General features: G+C 43.7%; 1 protein-coding gene across 2 annotated transcripts in view; it reads left to right on the plus strand.

The window, feature by feature from the left end:
• The first annotated feature begins 2957 nt into the window (after nucleotides 1-2957).
• Nucleotides 2958-23279, plus strand: part of DOCK2 (dedicator of cytokinesis 2) — a 2833934-nt gene continuing 2813612 nt past the window's right edge. Inside the window, exon 1 of one of the 2 annotated variants that reach the window (XM_069654309.1) lies at nucleotides 2958-3362. In XM_069654309.1, the coding sequence (XP_069510410.1) occupies nucleotides 3320-3362 (43 nt within the window). In that variant the 5' untranslated portion in view covers nucleotides 2958-3319. The remainder of the gene's footprint in view (nucleotides 3363-23279) is intronic. The other variant, XM_069654310.1, reaches the window with a different exon arrangement.

Here is a 23279-nt window from a genome sequence, read left to right on the forward strand (position 1 = left end):
TGCTCTCTCTGGGTACAGCACTGCTTCTGGATCTTTCTGCACAGCTTTCTCTGGAGATTGATGGATTTGAAGTCTGGATCTCTGGATGTGGTATGGTCCGGCAGAGCGCGTTGCAGCAAATGGAATTGAATGTCCCTATCTGTCCTGACTGTCTGCTTTTATGTGTTTTGAAAATGGGTGTGTGTGCAGCATCACTAGCCAGCCCCTCTCTCAACTGCAGATTGGTCAAGCTTTCCTTTCTCTCTTGATTGGGGAAAAGAAGTGGAGTGTCAGAGCGATGTCATTTAATGGCTTGCAGATAGGACACTCCCCTGTCAAATTACACACAATCTATATTTGATCAAAAAGACATATTTCATAGCTACACAGTGGTTTGAAATTACATGCACCCATCATGCATATCACAGGAGATATACCCTGTTCAAATCTGCTCTTCCTGAGAGCTTGCATTGAGAAATGGCAACATATTTCACTTTTTGGTCAAGTTACCAATATCAGATTCTTACTCAAATTTACCCAAATGTGTGCAAGGCATGCAGGCATTAATTGATGAAGTATCAGACTTTTCACATGCAGACATTTTAAGTAATACCCTCTTAACTGCTAGTTTGCCCCCAGAACATCACACAAATTGGAGTTTGGGCTTGAATTGAAGGTACATTTTTTTAAATTAAGGCTCTCAAAGTTATACATTTCTGTCATTTGATTACAAAGAGTTATCAGTGTTTCTGTAAACTATATATTTTGCTTTCAATTCAGTTCTCAGAGTGTTGGAGTCTGCCTCCAAGACTTGGGTGGGTCAGTCACATGTGTCTTCTGGCAGGCAGGCCTTTGTTGACAGGAAACAGTCAAAATCAACATATCCTATTCAATTGCAAGAGCCTATTGTGTGGTCTCCAGGAGGCTCCCAGGTAGTCTGCCTTCTATCAATCAAGAGGTCATGTGAGATTCTAACTCCTGGTGTGAATCTCTGGAGGTGAGAGGGTTTCCCAGGCTTCAGGCCTCTGGGAACAGCAGGTGGCTAATTTTTAATTAAAATGCAGCCTTTGAAGTCAGCTGAGTCAAATCCCTTTGTCAGCAACTGCACTCAGTTCTCCTGTCAGAGTTTAGACCGCTAGCGCCGCCTTGAGGATTTTGTTGGTACTGCATGCAATTTTGGGATCTTTCTTGGATTAATGCATTCTAAACAGGAATGGTTCTTACATGGTAGTAAATAATCCTTGCTTAACATTGTTTTGATGGGGCTCCTTACAGTAAAATGGTTATGTGGAACCCCACAAAAGGGTTGAATCTTTAAAGTGGTCCAATGAGCCACGATTTCAGCAACTTTTTGACATCAGTAACAGTGGATTTTGTTAACAAAGATCTTTCTTTACACTGGTGGGTGGCAAGTTAGGTAACCATTTTGGGTGTGCGCACAAAATGTGTGGTTCTCCTGGATTCTGGCGCACTTGTGGGCTTTTTGGCCATCTTGGATTTTCTAAGCCCACAGCACCAAATGTTGCAGCATGATAGCTCAAACGTGGGTCAGGACACCCAACAACACGTACCCCGATCGCGCGAGCGAAATCACGTGTGAGACTCCTCGCTCACCCTGAAATACACATACCCTTCTCGCGCCAGGCCTATCGCCTGTAAAACTCCCTGCGCACCCCTGGAATACATGTACCGCGCTCGCGCCAGGCCTATCACCTGTAAAACTCCCTGCACACCCCTGGAATAAACGTACCTTGCTCGCACTAGCGAAATTACGTGTGAGACTCCCCACGCACCCCGAAATACACATACCCTGCTCACGCCAGGTCTATCACGTGTAAAACTCCCCGTGCACCCCCGGAATACACGTATCCCGCTCGCGCCAGGCCTATCGTGTGTAAAACTCCCCGCGCACCCCCGGAATACACCTACCCCGCTCGTGCTAGCGAAAGCGCGTGTGAGATTCCCCGTGCACCCCGAAATACACGTACCCCACTCGCGCCAGGCCTATCGTGTGTAAAACTCCCTGCGCACCCCCGGAATATGCACAGGCAGCCATGCTCCGCAGGCAGCCCATTCACCCTCCCCATGCCCCACAGGCAGCCCATCCACCCTGGGCATGCCCCACAGGCAGCCCACACCACAGTGGGGGACTTTTTCCACACAATTTACCTGGCGCAAGCGGGGTCCGTGTATTCCGAGCGGTGCACAAGTACTTTTTCCTGCGTTTTGGCTGCCGTTAGCGGGGTACGCATAGAATTTTCATGTGATTACAGTGTAGTGGCCCTGTAAACTGGTCCAGGGTTAGCACGGCCCTTTGCGCCGTATTGGGGATTTTGATGGCTTTCCCTTGCGCAAGGGGCGTTCTTGGGGTGTAATTGGCGCTGCGGGATGTTCGCTGCGCCAGGGCTCAAAATGGCTTGCGAAATCCATGAATACACGGTGCGCCAGAATGCTGTTTAGCGCACGCTGGCGCACGCTTCCTCTCTGCGCTGCTCGCGTGCGCTGCCTCTGCAATGAAATCTATGAATTACTCCCTACATGTATTAGCTAAATTCCAATAAAGGCAATTCCCCTGAGTACTACACATCACATTCATCTGCAGGCATTTCCTTTACTGCAAAGCATCTATTTCCAATATGCACCGTTGGGTAACATGAGCACTTTACTTTAGCATTAAATTTACTTGGGAAATCACACAATTTAAGTTGCCAAGTAAAAAATATGTAGTCAGTTCTTAAAAAGAAAGAAGAAGTGTCACAAAGTTATATAATTCCACAACCTGGCATTGTGTAAGTGTGCTCTTCCGTAAGACCTAAGGTCGCCCTGTCTGCATCTCTTGATAAAGGCCCTTCCTTGATGTTGCATCACGAACCTCCAGTTCTCACCCCATTCCGCTGCAAAGGCCTGGGCGTGATTGACGCTTCAGAATAGAGGAAGGAAGCGGGCAGGGCTGAGAGGCGCGGGCTCCTACCGCAGAGCAGGGCCAGGCCAGGCGCGGCGTGAGGGCGGGGAACCACGCTCTGCAGTTTCAGCGCGTGAGGGTGGCTGAGAAGAGTTGCACTCGCGCCCCGAGCTCTCCTGCAGTAGAGAGAGGCGCGCGCGCAGGAGCCGGAGGCGCTCGGGTTCTCACCCCTCACCCAGCAGAAACCCCACAGCAACGGAGTGGCATGCAATTTGGGCACCCAGCTGGAACGCTAAAAGCACCCGAGCCACCCCCACACCTGTGCACACCCGCGCTGCCCTGCACAGCTGCGCGCATCCCGTCAACTTCAAAGTGAACTTGCAGCACAGCGCGGGAACGCGACCCGGAGTTGGCTCTAGGCCCACACACTCATTGGCAATGGCTCCCTGGCACGCAACTGGCAAGGAGAGATACGGAGTCGGTATGTGTGCATTTTCGGTGCCTTCATTTTCGGTTGCTTCGTTCGTTTCATTTTCTGGTGTAATGTATTGATAGTGGGAAAAAGGACGTTTGCAGTTAACGGGTGCGTGAGGGCATATGTCCCCAGAGTTTCACAACTATATTTAATAATCAGAACATGTTCATGTATTTATTTATGTATATTCTTCTAACGCGCCGCAGCCCGCAGGCATCAGGGCGCACACAAAACTGGTAAGAACAGAAAACGGAGCCAGAGACATTTTAAGGGGATATTAGAGGTTAATAGAGCATATGTTGTTGAAAAGCAGGTTATGCCATAATACACCTATACACCCCAGTCTATGAATAGCATGTTGTTTCCACCAGGAAATACCTGGCAAGGCAGGTAAACAAACAGCCATTACTTTTTTTTACTCTATTTCACTGTGGGTAATTTATAAGCCAGTAGATGCTGGCACACTCTCATAACTGGCAAGTGTATGCCGAATGATTTTAAGAACATACACAACTATTGCGAGAATGTAACCCACGTGTAGAAAATGACGTTAAAGAAATACTTGTATGAAGCGAAGTTGCCAACACTTATTTACATAGGGAAGTAAAAACTCGCCTTTAAATGGCATGTTTTTGTGGACATTATATGACTTGCAACATACCGAGCTATCGAAATTCCCCATGTTAGGCCTAAGTAGGTCACACAGTCCCTGTTTTGGTCTTTGCATTCTGGAACTTGTAGTTTGATTTTTCCAGTTTTCATATCAGAACTACAAGTCCGAGTATTTAAACAAATATACAGGACTGGAAGACCTACTCATACATGGCATGAGTAAACTAGAGAGCTCTGTATATAGGCAAGTAAACGACAGTCTATGTACTTAATCCATTGAATACCGGCAGCACCCATTCATCTGAGCTCACCCTTATTAAGCGGCATCCTTCGCTGAATCACCCACCTTCCATCTACAAGCGACATGCATTCATAGACTTCAATGGTGGCACACTCCTAACAAACCTCAATTGATTTGATTTGTATCAAATTCCCAAATATTGGCGTGGACCGTCCTGTGAAAGTAAGCAGGGAGAAGGCTACCACTGCCTTGCAGTATAGCAACACCATCGCAGAAGTTGACTTTCAGGATGCAGACTTGTAAATGTGGGCTAACATGACAGCTCTGCCATTCTTAAGGTGTCATGGATAAAAGATTGCAGGAAAGACTACAAACATAGCTTACCGGTCTGTAACTTACCTCTCTCCAGATGTTTCGAACTTCACTTCCCTTGCCCCTTCGGGATGGACTTTGTTGGCTAGGGCTGATGGGTACTGTAGTCCAAAACACCCGAAGAGCAAAAGGATGAAAACCTCTGGCATAGAAGAAGGTGTGATAGTCAAGGCAGTGAGGTAAGGAGGGCATGTATTATTTTGCAAAAAAGTGCGGATGCTCCCAGAAAACAGGCCAGAGTCAATCAACCCTGCAAATCAGGCGAACGTGTTCGGCAGGCCCGCCAATATTGGGTACACTTCAGGGAACATGTGCGAAGGGCAGGACAGAGAGGCGCCGTCCCTCCAGGAGAGCAGAGAGCATGGTGCGGTGCACCACACATGACTGAGCTCCAACTATGCCACGAGAGAACCAAGTGCACTTGACTATGTTATAACAGTTCAAGAACCCACGGAACAGTCATTCCTTTTAGATGCCCCCCCAAACTCCGCCCAAGAGCAAGAACAGCAGCGGATGCCAATGGATGCATTTCTGGCAGGGACTTGTGAAAATGGTGTATTCGATTAATGCTGGGCCTCGGGTGCTTGAGGGGCCGTATACTGATCAGTCGATATGAATGCAGATACGTATTCAGCACCCTTTGCAAAACAAATTGTTGCTAGAATGTGTTCAAAACAGTATTTTATTTTATGATTCATTTTCAGGGGGCAGAGCCATGTCTCAAGGTTGTGTTTTTAGCAATGCTTTCAGGGTTTGCCTTCAGAAGATACTCACGCAGCGACCATGCGAGGGCCAAATCAAAAACAACATGAAGTCCTTTATCTGGGCTATGACTCGTGACTGATGACTGTTTGTGGGGGAGGAATAAAATGGTCGGAATACCAACACTGGCAGAAAAAAGAATCCCATTGGAAAAAAAGCAAAGATGCAGTTTTCACTACTTAAACTCGCATCAGAAATGGTCGGTTTAGGGCGGGCTGTCATATCGCTTCATAAGCCATAGGGGAAGCTTTGACTAGTGGCTCTCCATAAAAGGTCCGACTTTTCTTCTGTGTGGGCTGTCTTCGTGGTGTCCTGATATTTATGTCATATCATATCTCAAGATGGCATAAAAGCAGGGGTTGGCGGAGTCTTTGCTGTTACTACATTGCGGGCACCAGGAAATCACTCTGCGTGCTCTTTCTCAACTCTGGCAGAACAAAGCTAATATTATGCTCTTTGCAGACAGTTTCTGTGTCACAAGATTTCCAAGTATTGCATAACTGCGCTGCCAAACTTCTTCCCAGCAGCCCTTTACACTGCAGCTGAAGAGCAGATAAAGAGGAAAATGTATACTTTTGACATGCATTCTTATAGGAACTAATGCATCTGCAGTGACCAGGATATCTAAGGTGCTTCAAAACGATGCAGTGCCCCGACCCCGGCTAGCCTGAATGCTGATACTTCAAAGAACGTTGCAGCGGAGCCAATGTAGCTGGTCAGCGTGGGAAAGAAATGGTTAACGCACATGCATTTGGGTCTGAACAGTGTTTGTCAGTCTTCCCGAAAGAGGCAAAGCACGTGTATCCGGACGAGCCTTTCTACGAACTGAGCGCCAGGCCTTCTAAAATGCCTCTCTGCCAGACTGGATGCAGACTGGATGTCTCAATTGATAGGCACGATTCTGCAAAACATTTCCCTCTCCAGGGCCAGTTAAATGACAGTACTTGTTATAGAAGTTTGAAGTATAATATAACAAACGATGCACCCTAAGCTCGAAAATCAAGAACTGTCTCTATACGAGTGACCTCTGGTTGATTTTATTTGTACATCTCCCATCTCTGTCCACGTGTGGTGTTAGAATGTAACGATATATTGGGAGACCACGCTTAATATGGGGAGACCCCCCCAAACAAAATGACCCACAGCACATCGATGATTTTTGTTAAGCTAGCCCCATCTATGACTCATATAGAGCCACGCAGACCCCTCCTGCTGTGAAGGAGCCTAGAACCAGGCCTGGATGTTGAAAGAATTATATCTATTTTAAATTATAGGTTCAAGGAATCTTTTCACTAAATGGTTACACACGCCACCTTCTCTGTGGCGCAAAACAAAGCTTCATTACAAAATGCACTTTTTCCTTTTTTGTCTCAGGTACAGGGGCCACAGGTGAAATAAACAGGTACAAACTCTTGTCGCACGAATCCCTTTGTTGTCAAAATTACCAACTCATAAGAATTCACATTTCTTGTGTTAAGGATTTCAATCAGGCGACGCACACCTTAGTCTCGGCCTAGTATGCAGCACACAATTGAAATACTTATGTTTTTATGTTAGAGTCAATATTGAGATGATACACCACTCATATCACACACCCTTTTCAAATTACCGGGCCACGATGGACCATGAACCAGGCTGGTTGATAAAATGTAATATTTATTTATTTCTTTTGAAATCAAAAGAAATCAGACAATTTTTAATATGGGGCAGCAATCACCAATGGGGTGATATTAACAATAGGAATGTAAGCAATGTGCGCTTAGTTCAACCTTCTATTGACACATCTACAAAACAGCAGGGAATAGGAGCACTTTTTGATTTTAGGGAAGATAGCACTTGAGATAGAATTTCCCCCTGCAAAATTCCCTCAACACACAAATAATCAATTCTGAGTGGATAAACATAAGCAGCAGGTAATCAGGAATGACAAATTAAAACAGAATTGAAATCCGACCTTCCCTCCCAAAGCAAGAGAGAAAAACAGATTTTAAACCCTGTCAAATGCTAAAAATGACACTCGGAAATGGATGAATTAATTACTGAATGTGTGTAAAACCTTGAAACAAATATTATTCCTCACTACAGCAACAATATACAAATACTAACAATCACAGGCAATGGATTACCAAGAGCATACAGTCGAAATTGAGTGACAGGGTTAAAACAGATTGCAGCAAATCACACGTTGGAAATTTAGCAAACTTTGCAATTCCCCCCTGAAATTACCCATACGGTTTTTAATACAAAATCGGTGAAATACAATGATTTAGAGTGTGGTTTTTGTGTTTGGGTATAGCTATAGATCATAGGTACAATATGGAAGTGAAATTAGGTCTTGAGCTGGTAAATTGAGAGAGTTATGCAAGATCTAAGAAGGTGCACTTTGAGAAAATGAAGGCGCGAAAAAGGAAAAGAAAACAGTTTTGACAAGAACAGATTTACTCTACACTAGAGCATTCAGGCTAGGCTATCAAGGAGGGACAAAGTAAGCTCCAGGGTTGATTCGCGAATTCAACCCTAGCTCCCCAGCCCCCACCCTGGCGGAACCAGTCCGATCACTCGAAATAAGATTAATAGTTTAGGATTTACAAGAGAAATTGCTAAAGAGATGGCGCTAGCACTATAAATCAATACCAGGGTTGTAAGAATGATTCTAACGGTATTACAAGTTATCAGGGTAAGGATAGGATGACTTAGAGAGTGGGATGAGGACAAAGACAAGAAAGGCTATGGCTTTAGGTAGGGTGGCAATCGATACTCACAGTCCACTTTTTATATTTTGGATTCTGGACAGTCAGCATTTTGGTCGCCACCCGGATCTGGTCTAACAAAGGACAGCCGGACAAAATCAGCGGGACAGGATCAGCTGGGCATGTCTGGTTTTCCCGGGTAGCACTTCTGGACTGGCAATTCTGGTTACTGGATAATATAGGTCCTCAGGGTAGCAGGATGGCAGCAGCATGCAGTGAATGGCGGCAAGCCAAGCTGGATCAGTATGCCAAAGTACCACAGTTTTCTCCTGGTTAATGGGAGATTAATGTTTTTTTTTTATATTGGAGGCCTTGCTGGGAATGACGTCAGCACTGCTTGGGTTTTGCAATGGGCCCTGGAGTGGGATAAGCAATGCTTGGCCTTGTAGTTGGGATCTGGAGTCTGGAAGATGAAACAGGAACAGGAACGCAGCACAGGAAATCCTGAAGAGTGTGTGTTCCAGAGTCTTGTTAGGGACCCTTATTTTAATGCCTAGTGACATCATCTAAGTATATGACTGGGGCAGGCTTCACTAAACACACCCCTAACAAAGGGATTGGACAAGGGTGGTAGTCTCCGCCTCACTCTCAGCTGGTTGGATTTCCAAGGGAATGATGTCAGGTTTATGAGATGAGTTTTACAATGTCCAAAAACTCCCACATTTACTTTATTTAAAATCAGATTTTGCCAAAAACCTACATTTATACACTTGCAGTCATTTCCTTGAATGCAGGAGTTTGATCTGAAGCATAGATTCATTTGACACTTGACCTGACTCAGAGAGTTAAAGACTCTTTGAACTGCTGAGCGTGGATACTTTTTGGCAAGAAATAAACGCGTGTTCCCGTGCGAGTGAAAGTGAAGTGGCTTATGGATTTCTCTCAGAGTTGGTTTGACTGGGCCTGTCACTCAGGAATTATGCCTGGTTTCGGTGAAGCACAGTGAAATATCCTGGGCATCACAGGGCCTTTTTAATCACAGTGGTTTCAAACTGAACAGATGGAACTAGCGTCAAAACAGCATTTTGAAAGTGTGAAATATTTCATTTTGAAGGGGATTTTTGGCTTTTGCAGCAACGCAGTGCTGCCTTTCCACTTGATTCCATATATATCTCTCTGTACACACTGGCATACTTTTTCAGTGTATCCCCTTCTTTCATCTTGCCTGAAGTGTGCTAGGCAGGATGGTGCAGCCATCTTTTGTTGCTGCCAAACTGCAGTTTTGAGGTCCTGGTGTGCACAGGAGCCAACTCAGCCAGGTTGCTGTTTCTTGCGCAAATGCAGCTTAGTGATGTGAGGCAATTCTGTTGAGTGGGTCAACATATCCCACACATGATAATGGTTAGTTTTCAAATAGATGCACAGTTTGTTCAAAAGCAAATTCTCTCATGCCACTTGCATATTTTGTTTTCCCTGCACACTTAAAAACGCTCACAGTTTTTAAATCACACAGACTTTTAAGAATACTTTTTGATTGATAGAACCCTTCTTCCTCCTTCACCCAAAAGCAGTACGACATCTTTCTGCCATCAAGGCACTCACTCACTCACTCACTCACTCACTCACTCACTCACTCACTCACTCACTCACTCACTCACTCACTCACTCACTCACTCAAAAGAGTGGTTGTTTTCAATGGAGGATTAGCCTTGGTTTCACTTGGCAAAGGTCTTCTTTCCCCAGCACCAAAAACCAAGGCTTCAGTTATATTCAGCATCCCTTGGTTTAAAGGCAAGGTCTGAGGAGTACAGACAGTTAAGGAATTTTGGTTTTGGACAAGTACCCCTTTTCTATTGATAAGTCTGGGTTTGACAGGAAAAATAGGTGTACCCATTACTTCAAATGACTATAACTTAACTTATTGCTATGAAAGAGGGCAGAGGTTTTTGAACTCCCCAGAGCTCCCCCTGTGTCAATCTATATTGCAGTTAATTAAATTAGCATTCCATAAAATACTCTAAGGGTCTTCACAGTTTCACCCACCCGCTATTAAGGGAACATTATTAAGGCAAGCAGATCCCCCTACACACACTTAGTTTCATTGGACAATCTACTTAGAAATCACATCAGAAATCTCTGTTTTGCTGCTCAGGAAAGCCAGCAAGATGCCTCTTACATGGACAGCACAGGAATCTGGTCAAACACTTCAGTCATTGATAGCCACCAGCATCCATCCCTAATTTTGCTCTCATTAATCATAGGGCACAGCCAGCTTTTAGGCGTTCCCAGTGGCTGTCTCCCAAGTTAAATAACCCTGCTGCAATCTTTAGTCCTTTCCACCCAGGTGGTATTAGGCAGTAGTGTTAGGATTCACCTAGATGGTCTTTAGGCAAGTCTCCTTTAAGCTTCTTAGGGAGCTCTCCCTTCCCCATAAAGGGAGGGCTTTTTACTCTATAAGCCACCCCCCCTAAAATATTGAGGTATTTTATTGGACCTTTACGGTCCTCTCCTCCTCCAAGGTTCAACCCCCTCTACCGATAAGCTCTGGGAGTTCTGAAGTTGAATTGATGGGACAGAGGTACACACCTACTTGCATTTATATTTTTTTACACATGTCATTTTGCACTGAAAAGTCCTAAGTGACAAAAATGTGGGTTTTACATATGAACATAACTGCTTATGTATTTTTGTGTTCTCCTAATCATTGCGGGCCTAATAAATGATTCCCGTTTTGGCAGAATATTGCACTCGCGACAAGCAGTTTTTGGCACTTTACACAAAAAGTATCCCAGTTATGAAAGTGACATTTTCTACCCAGATATCTAATTTAATAAGCCACCACCAGCTCCCCAACTTTTGGATTCTGAACATTTTTGGGGAAGCTAGAAACACATTTTTGATTATAGCAGGAGTTATACTTATAAATGACATCAACATGACAGGCTTGGGACAAGCTTTCAAAGGACACGTGTCCCATTTTTGTGGTTAAAAATGTATAACCGGCTGTAATTGACGCACTCACACCGAATTTGATTATACAAAGGTTTTATACCTCGATGTGGATCATTTATGATGTCATCATATGCAGCAAACTAAACCCAATTGAAGGGAGGGTTTGGTTAGGAGAACATGTGTACCTATAGTATACATAATTGTTAATAACTTCATTGGCTCCCTTTATCTAGTGGGTATGCCTCAAACTACCTCGAAATACACATAATAGTAATTATAGCAGAAAAAATGACAGTGGGTTGGTCTCTGCAACATTGTATAGCATGTTTTCTAAATAGACCCTCTGATTGGTTGGCATGCTTTCCCAACCTTGGACCTTTGGCTCGTTAGCAGCATGTAAGCAAAAAGAAGCTCAGGTGCCACAAGCAACATCAGACTACTTCCCACTTTCCCAATTAGTCCAGCATCTCTCATTGGTCAGGCCCCAAGTCAAGGCTTCTCCTTTGTAGTTGACCGTGAAGCCTGCTCTCTGTTCCAGGGCCTTCAAGGGAGTATAGGCACACTATTATCTTCATTTGGGCTTAATGAATACACCTTGTTTTCAACTTCTGAATCACAGGGGGAGACCAAATGTGTCCATCTCGACCTACTATTTACTGCTATTTGATTCAATTAAGCTAGTTGTCATTACACTTCTTGGCACCTGGAGACTTGCTCACTCCATCTTACATAGGTTTCCTGCATCTTTAATTGTCTAATATTTGACTCTTAGAGATGTCTTTCTCCTTTGCTTACTATAAGAGAAATATGTCTTACGTACATGGCTTATTCTTTTGACTCCCCTTGTGCCTTGCAATTATTCCTTGAAATAGCATCCTTGATCCCAAGCCAATAGACTCCTCTTTATTCCTCACACAAAGCTGTTTTTCCAGCGTCTCCTGATTCTGCAGCCCTGGACTTTCTCCAAGGTAACTTGAATGGTTTTAATACGAGTCTGACATCCATCTTTCCATCATGGCCACTTTAACCATGCTATGCCTTCCTCTGCAGCAAGCTTTTACATGTCTCATCTACCTTGCATTTCTGCGTATATACATGCATTAATCAGCAAGTTACTTTATCTTCTTTGCATATACAATTTCTTCAAATTCGATTACATGTTTCTCTTGTTAATTCAGTTACATCTTTACTGTTTGAGTATTTGCATATCATTTCAGTGAGTCTCAGTATCTATTCTCTATGACGTTACTCTGCTCTTTTCAAATTTCACTTAGCTCTATGATGTTAAATGGTGGATGCATACATCCCTCCGCCCTCTCAGTGCGGGGGTACTGTGCGGTGCATTTAAAGATCCTAGACAGAAGCCCCTCTCACCTTAGCAGCCATTCAACCCTGCAAACAAACAATGGCTTGGCTTTTTCTTTGTGTTAATGGCAAATTAAAGAACCATGTGAAAGGGGGCCTACCCATCAATGTCAATGGACCAACAGCAAATGTAAATTCACTCAAGAAGGAGAACGTAGTGTAAGTGATTTCAATCCGGCACACACCCAAGTCAACGCCTAGCATGGAATGCACATCTGAAATCCTTATTTATTTTTGTCTAAAAGTTCTTTTATTCTGAACGATATACCACTCATATCACACCCCTCTCCTGGAACCCCCCCCCGGTCACACTGAACCAGGAATCAGGCTGGTTTGCAAAGTAAAAATATTTATTGATGTGTTTGCAATTTAATCACACTATGTTTTAATGGGTACACAATAATCACCAATGGGGTGATGTCACACTGAATAGTCTCTTTAATACACAAGGAGTAATAGTGAACAAAACAATCCAGCACAGAAATAATACTTTTGTGTGTGTGTTCAGAACAGATAGCACTGTGGTTACTAGTTCCCCCTGCACACCACTCAACCCTCAATAGACAATGTAAAGAGATAGGATGAGAGAGCAGGTATTCAGGAATGGCAGAATTCACACAAAATATCAATTCCACTTTCTCCCAGCAAACACAAAAAAAAAACAGAATTGATTGTCAAGCGGTTAGAATGGCTTTTAAAGTTATCTTGAGAATGGACTGGGTAAAACACTAAATGTGGTCAACATTGCTGAAATTGCTATCAATTTTTATGGGAGCCGCTTTGGATGGTTGCACACAAATACAAGCAATGATTCAATACCAAGAAACAATTTGAAATCCTACAATTCAAGTCGGGAGCGATCAAAAGCTGTTTTACACGTGTCAGAATTTCTCTAAACGAAAATTTGTGGCAAATTATTCACTGCACGATAATCATGATAACGGGCAAACTATATGGATTTGGGATGCAGATTTAGATGCGATTAAAAGCCGTGGATGTTAGCTACAAGCAGAAGCAGAGTGTTTCTAGCACGATAACTAAGGAAGTTATGGACGTTTTACTGGAGATCGTTTTTTTGAGATAGGTGCAAGAATGGAAAACGGGAATGTGCTTTTAAAATGACAAATGGGATTTCTAACACTGGAGGATGACTATGAACAAAACGAATCCCCACAAGAACACAGCCATTTGACCAGTGAGGGAGGATCACCTGGATGGGCGATCCTTGTGGAGTGGGAGTGGGAGTGGGACACCAACGGGTGGGACGCAGTATCCCCCTTCTTTCAACACCTTTTCTCCATCCTATCATGTAGGACATTCAAAGCCACTGCTCCCCCTTTTCCGACATGAACATTTTCTCATGACACACCAGAGAAGGGACTAACACCAGAGCCGTTTACCTGACATGCCCCAATACAAGGGTCTGGCAAAGTCAGGCAATTGATCAGAAACACACCACCTGATGGCCCTTTCCCTTCCCCACAAGGATAAAAGGTGGAGCAAGACAGCACAGTACAAGCAAGGCAGACCACATGATGAGACAGCTATTCAGACCCGGCAGTTCAAGAGGAGGAGAAAGGTGGCAAAGATCGAGACGCTGATGAGGAGAGACGCGACCTTGGCCTTTTTGACAAAATCCCACAAACCCTCCACTGAAATAAACATAATGCAGAGGACAATAGCCCAGGAGTGCTGTAGCAGATGTCAATGGTACACGCAGCGTGTCGACCCCGATAAACTGTAACGAGGGAGACCGCTACTTCTGTGATACCGGCCTTGACTCTAGTAAAGAAGAAAGCCAAGCAGTTCATCACAGCTGGTGAGCCGAGGGGAGAGCCAATAAGAACCGGACTGTGGTGAATGAAAGTGGCAAAGTGGCAAAGTGAGAAAGATCAAAGAACTGTAAGATAGAAAAGGGGGATACCAGGTGCAGAACTGGACTGGCACCAAATGGATTTGTTGCTCTGAGAAACTCTGGTCAATACCAATCTGACAAAAACTACAGAAACCAGAAGGCCGTAGGAAAGCCACCAAGATAGGTCAAAGTGGTTATACAGGAGGTCAAGCAAAATCCCCATACAGTCTAAAACTTTTGACCTACGTACTTTAAAGAAAGCAAGGGAAATGAATCATGCCATATGAGAAAGCAAGGGAAGTAATTCCCATTAAACATTGAAATCGTATGATAAGGTGAAGTTGGCAAGTGTGAGCCCGGAAGAGGGATGCTGACAAGGAGGGGGCAAAATGTAAAGTCCCAAGAAACTGTGTGTTGACAAAGGTGAACCCGACCGAGGGATGTGCACTGTTGTGTTACAATGTTGGAAAAGACATAGTGAACATGGCAGAGGGAGGCTGACAGTCAAGAGAGGTCCAAGCCCGAACGAGGGAGATCCAGGGGTGGAGCATCACCAAAAATCCATTAAGAGAAGGAACTATTATTTGATTTGTGCACAACAATTTGTGAAGGGTCAGCGCCCCGGAAGAGGGTGATATAGGGGTGAATCCATCACCCGAGAAATATGTAAACCAGAACTTTGTGTTTTTTTTTCGTTGATAATCCTATCAGGCCAACAGGAACAGGAAGCCATCATCCCAAACGCATTGATATCGATAGGAACTGTTTTAGGATCCAAGACCGGAAGAGGGAGATCCGAGGGGGTGAAAACTGATTTCCCAAGACACCAAAGAACAAGGGTCAGTGCCCAGTAGAGGGGGAGCCAGAGGTGGAAAATCTGCACCCTAAGAAAAACCAGGAAACACACTTTGATTTCTATAAAGGAACTTTTGTTTTGTTATTGAAAACGTCGGGCCTCAAAGGCAAGAGACTTTTAATGAAACAAGACTTGGCCATCAATGGTACTTATAGCTGCAAGTGGAACTGTTGACTTGTGCTGGGAAAGCTTCAGTGTGTACTGTTCTCCAAGATCCAATCTTACCCTGTGCTCAAAACGTGGGGAAGGAAGACCTAGGTCACTGCATCCAGCCATATTATTTGAGAACACTTCTTTCTTTTTCTTGAAAACCATCTCACACACTTTTTGTATTAGTTGTAAGGTCTGGCAATAGGTTTCTTAGTATAAGCCCTTTTTATTTTACATGACGCCTCATGGACTGCCTTATTTTCATTTGAAAGTTGACGCTTGCTCACCTCTTATAATTTAGGTTTAGATTTAGCATTTTTCCAACCTACATACAGTTTAATAAACACCCTTGAACTGTGATCACTTGTGTCTGTCTTTACCGTTGCCACCATAAGTTCCTTAAAGGACTGATACACGTGGCTTAGCTTTTGGAACCTAAATGGGTGTAATTAGACGACCAGTCACACTTTTCCAATTTGTTGCCAATCAATTTTTGTAAACTGTAGTAATCTTTTCCCCAATCCGGGACGCATTCCAAAATCCCAAGGGGTGTGTTCACCAACTTTGTGAAATTATCGTCTTCCTCTGTGTGATGGGTGTCACCCAATAATTTTAAAAGAGGACACATTGGCGACGTTTAGATTGAATGTATGGTAGGCACCTTCTTTTAATCACCTGAACAAGCAAGGAGATTAGCCCCAGCTCGAGCCTTTACAGTTCAATTGACACACTTAGGCCATGACCAACTATTGCTCTTCAGAATTTCCCATCCAATACTTTCAGCCAAGATAGGTCGCATATGTATAAAGCATCTATAGCATGTAACATTGTGGTACAAAAACACTGTTTATACAAGAGGAGGACCCCTTGATAACTAAATCCGAAGGTCTCTCTAGCAATATTTGAAATCATAGCAGTTAGTACTAGAGGCGTTGCTAGAGGAAAGCTGAGGGGGCTATAGCCCCGGGTCTTTTGGTTGTAGCCCCGAATAGAAGCTCAGGGACGACAACCAAAAGGCTATAGCTAGCCCCGAATCCAGCCAGTCCCAACATTAGCTTAGCCCCTGATCTTTTCCAGCCCTAGCAACACCCCTGGTTAGTACTACAGCCTTCCTGCTTTTCTCCGGGGTAAGCTTTGTGTAGTCGCCTTTAGTGGACAGGATGATACCCGAATATTTATAACTCTGAGCATGAGCTATCAGCTGTTCTCTAATTACAATGTTTAGCACTCTTTTTTCTTTGTGCGCAAAAAGCTGAATTTTTCATGGTTTATAAGTAAACCATTGGCATCAGCATAATTATGCAGCTCCAATAGAGATCTCTTAATGCCTATGTAAGTGAAATCACAAATAATCAACTCGTCACCATAGAGTATACAGTTTACTGTGGACTTATTTAATTTTGGTGGACAGTTATTCAGTTTTACCAACTCCCGAGGCAGGTCTGAGAGGTAGATGTTGAACAGCAAGGGTGCCAATACACAGCCCTGCCTCACCCCCTTCTAGTGTGGACAGATTCTGATAGTGTGCCCCTGCTGTCCAAACGCACCTGGACCTAGGTTTTTATGTACAATCCCTGTAACGCATTTAGTATGGTAGTTGGACAGCCTAACTTGTCAAGCTTGGCCCATAGGATATTCTGATGAACTGTATCAAGCGCAGCACTGAAGTCTTTCATAGTTGTACATAAGTACAGGTCAGTTTTCTCCTTCGTCTCATTTATTTGTCTGTCCATTATTTTTAAGCAGTACATGGTACTTGACCCTGGTCGGAAGCCCATCTGGAAGTTGTCCAGTATGTGATTTTTGTCTCCCCACTTAGATGCTGTAGTAATAAGGACACAAATACCTTCCCTGAGACATCTAACATGGCCAGCAAATGGTAATACGCTGACTCTGCCCATTTACCCTTTTTATAAAGTGGGATTAAGTAAGATTTTCAGATACTTTAGTGAAGAGATTGTATAATAATTGGGTCCAATACTCTGGATCATTTATTAGAACAATATTTGCTATACCATTACTAGGTCCTGGTGTTCTCCATTTTTTTAACTTGCGTATTAAAAGCTCAATATCTGTCTTTTCAAATTGCAGCTATAGTGTGTCCACTCGTGTGCAAAAACCGCTTAATAATTTGCTCTTCTTTCTTAGTTTTGCGTTTGTTCAAAAGTTGCCACATCTTACCCATATTTTTTGTTGCAGCTACTGCAATAAGACGCTGCCATTGTGCATTCTTGTACGAGCTGCGCCACCATTTCACCTACCTGTTGTATTTATTTTGTATGGCGGATACTAGCTTACGTGATTTGCTCAGAGGCAAATGCAATTTATTTACCGTCCATATTTTCCTTCTCATATTCGTCTTGGGATTTCTAATTCCTCTATCATAAGCATGATGATGGTTCTCTCTAGAGTAAGTTGCATAGGAGGCCTTAGCGGACGTAAAGCGTGTAGTAGTAGTAGAGATCCAGGCCTCAATTTCATCAGCCGATAAAGCTGAGGAATACTCGCTATCTGCCTTATACTGAGCTTGAATGTACTTCAGCATGTTGTCCATATTCGCCGGGTCCAACTCATTCTGTTGCCATCAGGACTGACTTCCAGGTCTCCCAAACGCGCTAGGGTCTCTCCAGTCAACCTGCCTTGAACCACTAGTTGTTGCATGGCATGATCGCTGTATACACTTTCAGCAATCGTTAATTTCCTAACACTAGGGATTTCTTCATGATTTACAAAAAGGTATGCACGGGTAAATGTTTTAAACCCATTCTTCCATGCATGACCTCCAGGTTGGTCCCCACATACACGGCCATTCAGAATGCAGCAGTCCCAATCTACTAGGTAATCTACCCAGTGCATACCTTTTTGGTTAACTCTTTTTTTTGCCATTGTACCCATTGAACTGACATAGTCAGTCTCAGGAGATATATTTTCACATCTATAATGGGCAGTGAAATCACCACCTATAATCAAGCCAGTCAAGCTCCAGCCAATTGTGGCAGTACTAATGACTTCCGCTATCGATTCATGATTTGTACTGTGTAATTATTCCCAGGTGGGTGAAAGTGAGCGTCCCCAAAAATGCAACACAAACTCCCCAATGAGAGTCAATAATGGACACACCCCAGGAGGGAATCCAGGAGGGAATGAGACCAAGACCAAGTGCGGGTGAAGATAAAAAGTAAGTTTATCCAAAACGAAAACAAGTCAAGCAGAGAACTCTGCAAACTCCGAGGGCGCTCTGCCAAACATCAGAAAACATCTAAATTTTGTTACAAAACCATGTCACCTATGACATGGGAGCTAGGGAGTACATGAATAAATGAGATTGGGCAAAGGGGAATAGGCAGTATAGAATGTGTATGGTCGAGGCTTCAGGATTGGTGAGGTTCCGCGTGGTGTCACAGTGATGCTTGTAGGTCAGCTGGGCTCATCGGGCTGAAGTACCAGATTAGGAGATGTCTGAATTGATACATCTCGGCTGCACTAACATTTGCCCTTGTGGCCACACATACTCATTCAGTGTTAAATATAATTCATAATGCCCTGTAAATCCTACAAGTTGTTAATCTAACGTCACAAGAGAAATAACACATTACTCTAGGAGCTCTTATCTCATCATCATAAAAACACTATACAATAAAGGGACTGCTTCCTGGGTTCAGGTGCCTTATCAGGGGACATATGCCAGGGATACCTCTATCACTATGCTTTGTTAGATCTAGTGGGGGACATCTTTATAGTATGTTAGTACAAGAGTAAATCTACTGCCACCATGGTCAGTCGGGGTTGGGGTAAGCTGGGATACTATCGGGTCAGAGGGCACATAGCTGGTACATCAAAAGGTGGTGGGATGAGGGCTTTGCTGCCCATAGTTCTTTAACCAGAGTCTGGAGGTGCAGAGCAAGTTTATGGTAGCATTGTGTGTCAGGGAGCTTTGGGGAAGGGGGATACCTGGTGCGGGTTTAGCAGAAGGGTGAGAGGGTACATTACAGCATCAGTGAAACAAGGGCCTTTAGCTGTCAGCCCGGCCTGAGGGGGGAGTATGGTGGGGCTCAGTACGCAGCGCTGCAGCAAGAGAGAGAGGGAGAGGGCCCTGTGGCCTGTAGTAGGTTCACTACAACCAATTTAATAATCTCAATTGTGTCCTGTACATATGATTTCATAGGTTGCACAAATGGTCTAAGATACACATTAGAAAACTTGGAAAGTGGTTCCAGCATCAAATCCTTGCCCGATACTATTGGGAATCCTGGCGGTTTAGTCAGGTTTTTGTGTATCTTTGGGAGAATGTAAAGTGGAGGTATTCTCGGTTTGCTCTTAATTAAAAATGATGCTACTTGTTGGCTAATCCAATGCCTGTGGAGAGCTTTTTCAACTTTCGTTGTGATACGTTGTTTTCGTCTTTCTGTTGGGTCTATCTCTTGTTAAGCATAACACATAGTGTCATTTAATTGGCGTTCACATTCCAAGATGTAGTCTTTTCTATTTAAGAGCATGATGGTGCCTCCCTTGTCTGCCTTACTAATTATGATGGCAACATTTTCTGCTAAAGTCTGACTTGCTTCTTTTTCCCCCATAGACACATTCTGGAAAGTACTTTTATTAGTGTCTGTTTTAAATGATCTAATGCCCTAAACACTCTATTCTCAAACACTAGTGATTCCGGGACATGACTCTCTGTCAGAGCTCAAAAAGAAGAATTCAAAAGAGATTGCATCCTCGTACAAAAAAGCCATATTATTTGCAAAGTCAGAATCATTCAACCACAGAATTTCTAAAGCTAACTCAAAATCAAGGGAAATATTCACGATCTTCAAAGACCTCATCACCCCCGCCACTAGCCCAGATGAAATCATCAAAGACGAAGCCTGGTGCTCCAGCATTCAGGCTGCACTAATCAACAAAGTCAAGCTGCTCCAAGAAAAAATACTAGCACAGCGCAAAGCCCTTCCCAATCAGAACAGTTCACCCCCGCCCTCCCCGCCTAATCATCCCACCAAATACCCCTCTTCGTCTTCAGAGACGTCACAGCGGCGGAAGTGGCTGACATCCTCAAACACATCAAACATCCACATTTAAAGGGGAAATCTGTCCCCCGACCATCATCAAAGAATGCGCCGATTCACTGACCCCCATTATCACAGCATTCATTAATGCCTCATTCTCCTCTGGAATAGTACCACAAATCCTAAAAGAAGCATGGGTCCGCCCACTTATTAAAAAAAAACACCCTAGACCCCACATGCCCCAACAACTGCCGTCCCATCACTACCGTCCATTTTCTCCTTAAAATCCTAGACAAAGCTGCCCCCAACCAAATCCAACATTACCTGGAATCTAACACCCTCTTAGGCAGAAGGCAATCAGGCTTCCACAAAGACCATGGCACAGAAACCGCCCTCCTAGATCTAAAGAACCAAATCATCAAATTAATGGACAATGGCAAACCTGCCCTCCTGCTTCTCCTTGATCTCTCCACCGCGTTTCATCTTGTTGACCATGACATCCTCACTTCCCATCTTTCTAACGCAGCCCACTTCTCAAATAATGCCACCTCTTGGATAACCTCATTCCTAGAGGGAAGAGCCATGAAAGTATACTCTGACCATGTCAATGCAGCTCCCACCACCATCAACTGTGGAGCTCATGTACTGCGCCTACCCTCTACAACTTGTTTACCAAACCACTTTTTGACATGTTGGACGCGCTCGGCATAGCATACACAAACTATCCCAATGATACCCAAGTCCTCCTCCCCCTCACAGGAGCACATTACCAAAACGCAGAAACTCTCCTCCAAATCTATGCCACCATCCAAACCTGGATGGCAGCCAATGGTCTTTGCCTAAATGGGGATTAAACCGAGATCATCATCCTGGGTCCCAAGGAAATTCTTTCTAAACTCAACCAAAAGTACAACCATTTCACCATCGACAACACTATCATACCAGTCTCCTCATCAGTAAAGACCCTTGGAGTCTACATTGACTCAACCCTCTCAATGTCAAGACAGGTTAGCACCATTTCATCAGCCTCTGCCCACACCATCAAACTTATAAATGCTATAAAACCCTTTCTGACCACTCAAAACTGCCTATCCATCGCCAGAGCTACAATAGGAGCTAAACCTGACTACTGCAATGCCCTACTTGCAGGCACCTCAACAAAACACATCAAAAGACTCCAAACAGTACAAAATAACGCGCTCCGCGCCGCCTAAAGCATTCCCAAAAGAGACCAGATATCACAGGCCAGACGTGACGCCCACTGGCTCCCAGTTAAGGAGAGGATCAACTTCAAAATCCTCACCCTTGCGCACAAATGCATCAATCTCTCCGCCCCATCCTACCTATCTGAAACCATTTCCAAGGACATCTCCACCTGCCCTAAAAGGAACCACCATGCCATCCAACTCCACATACCCTCCATAAAAAGAGCTAACGCCGGTGGCATTGGCTTCTCCCACGTAGCACCCAAACTCTGGAATGCCCTACGCAACGTAATCAGAGCAGAACCCTCTCTGTACTCCATCCGCAAATCCCTCAAAACCACGCTTTTCATTTAGCCTCATACAACAACACCATATACAACTGCTGTTCACATCCATTGAAACTCTAAGCTGAACTGTAAATGCAAACTTCTATGTAACTAACAAGCTTTCCTCCCTCTGTAACCAGCAATAAATGTCTGTAACAGCGCCACAATGCCTAAGGGCTGCTGTGCCCTTTAAAAATAAGAATAAATAAATAAATGAATGATTGCGCAATCCTGTCTCGTTGTCTGTGATTACATTGTCCCTGTCCCAAAAGAATTGTGTAAGATACATTTTTCTCATAAGTTGAAAAGATTTGAGACAAAAATGGAACTTGTCATGTATATTAATAGTAACAAACCCCACTCCCCTCTCTAGCACCCTCGATTCATTAGGAGTTAGAGGATATTCGAAGAGGTTACTTATAATGCTTGCTCCTGGTGATTTTAGGTTCATTCCTCCAGTTGGTGTCTTTCTGCCCTCTCTCTAAAAAAAACAGCATCACTTTCACCTCTTCTCCCTCAAACCTGACGATTCCGAGGCCTCCTGTTTCTAGAATCTCCTCTCCTGGCAGTTGCCCCTTTGTTGATAGCCTCTATTGTACGGAGTAGTTCCTCCATACCTACTATCATTACTAGATAATGATGTTTCTCTGAACCTAACTTATTTCTTACTTTGGTTCAATTTTCTTTTCTCAATAATTGTTTTTGGATCATAACCCTCTATTGTAAATAATAGAATTTGGTGTTATGAGGCGATGGAGACTGGACTAGGCGATGCGTGCGCGCTATTAATTTCCATACAAACTGGGAGGCCTGGCACGGCACTTACTGTTGCCAATTTCACTAGCGGAGGACCCACGGGAAAGAGAAACAGCGTGCAGGTTTTTCCGTGATGCCATGCTCCGTGAGCGCCTTCTCATTCAAAGAAAAAACACGCAGACAGTAAAGTCATGTGGATGGCATTTCCGAAAATTGGTGTGAGATATTTCTTGATCTCACTGAAAAGAAATACGCGTTGAGAACAACATTCATAATTTTTTATGAGGGATTGGAAAGTTCTACATACGAAGATAGAAGGGAAAATAACTTCTAGAACAATTGTCTGAATTATGCGCCATGGCAAAGAAATATGCAACACTTGAGCTCTATTAATTGCTTTATGTTAAACAACATTCTAATTATTGAATTTAATTGTGTGCTGTTATGCACGTTCCCTACGTGACATACATGGTAACGAAGCATGTTGGGTTTATTGTTCAATATTGGATATATTGCTCAAGACCACTATGCGAGTTTTGACAAATAAGACAACCGAAGGATAGTTTTTCTATTTATCAAAGGACACACTAGTTATAGTTTTTGGTCTGTGTTGAAGAATTGTGTATAATCAAAATTGTTTTAGTGTGTGTAATGTGATAAATGAATGAATGCACGAATACATTTTTGAAAAGGAAAGAAATAATGTCAATGTAATGTTTTATGTAATTGTGGAACACAACTATTGGGTAGGATGGCAGTGTCGCACTAGCACTTT

The sequence above is a fragment of the Ambystoma mexicanum genome, chromosome 3q, assembly GCF_040938575.1.
Source record: "Ambystoma mexicanum isolate Mex_15411 chromosome 3q, UKY_AmexF1_1, whole genome shotgun sequence".
In the NCBI taxonomy this organism is placed as follows: domain Eukaryota; kingdom Metazoa; phylum Chordata; class Amphibia; order Caudata; family Ambystomatidae; genus Ambystoma; species Ambystoma mexicanum.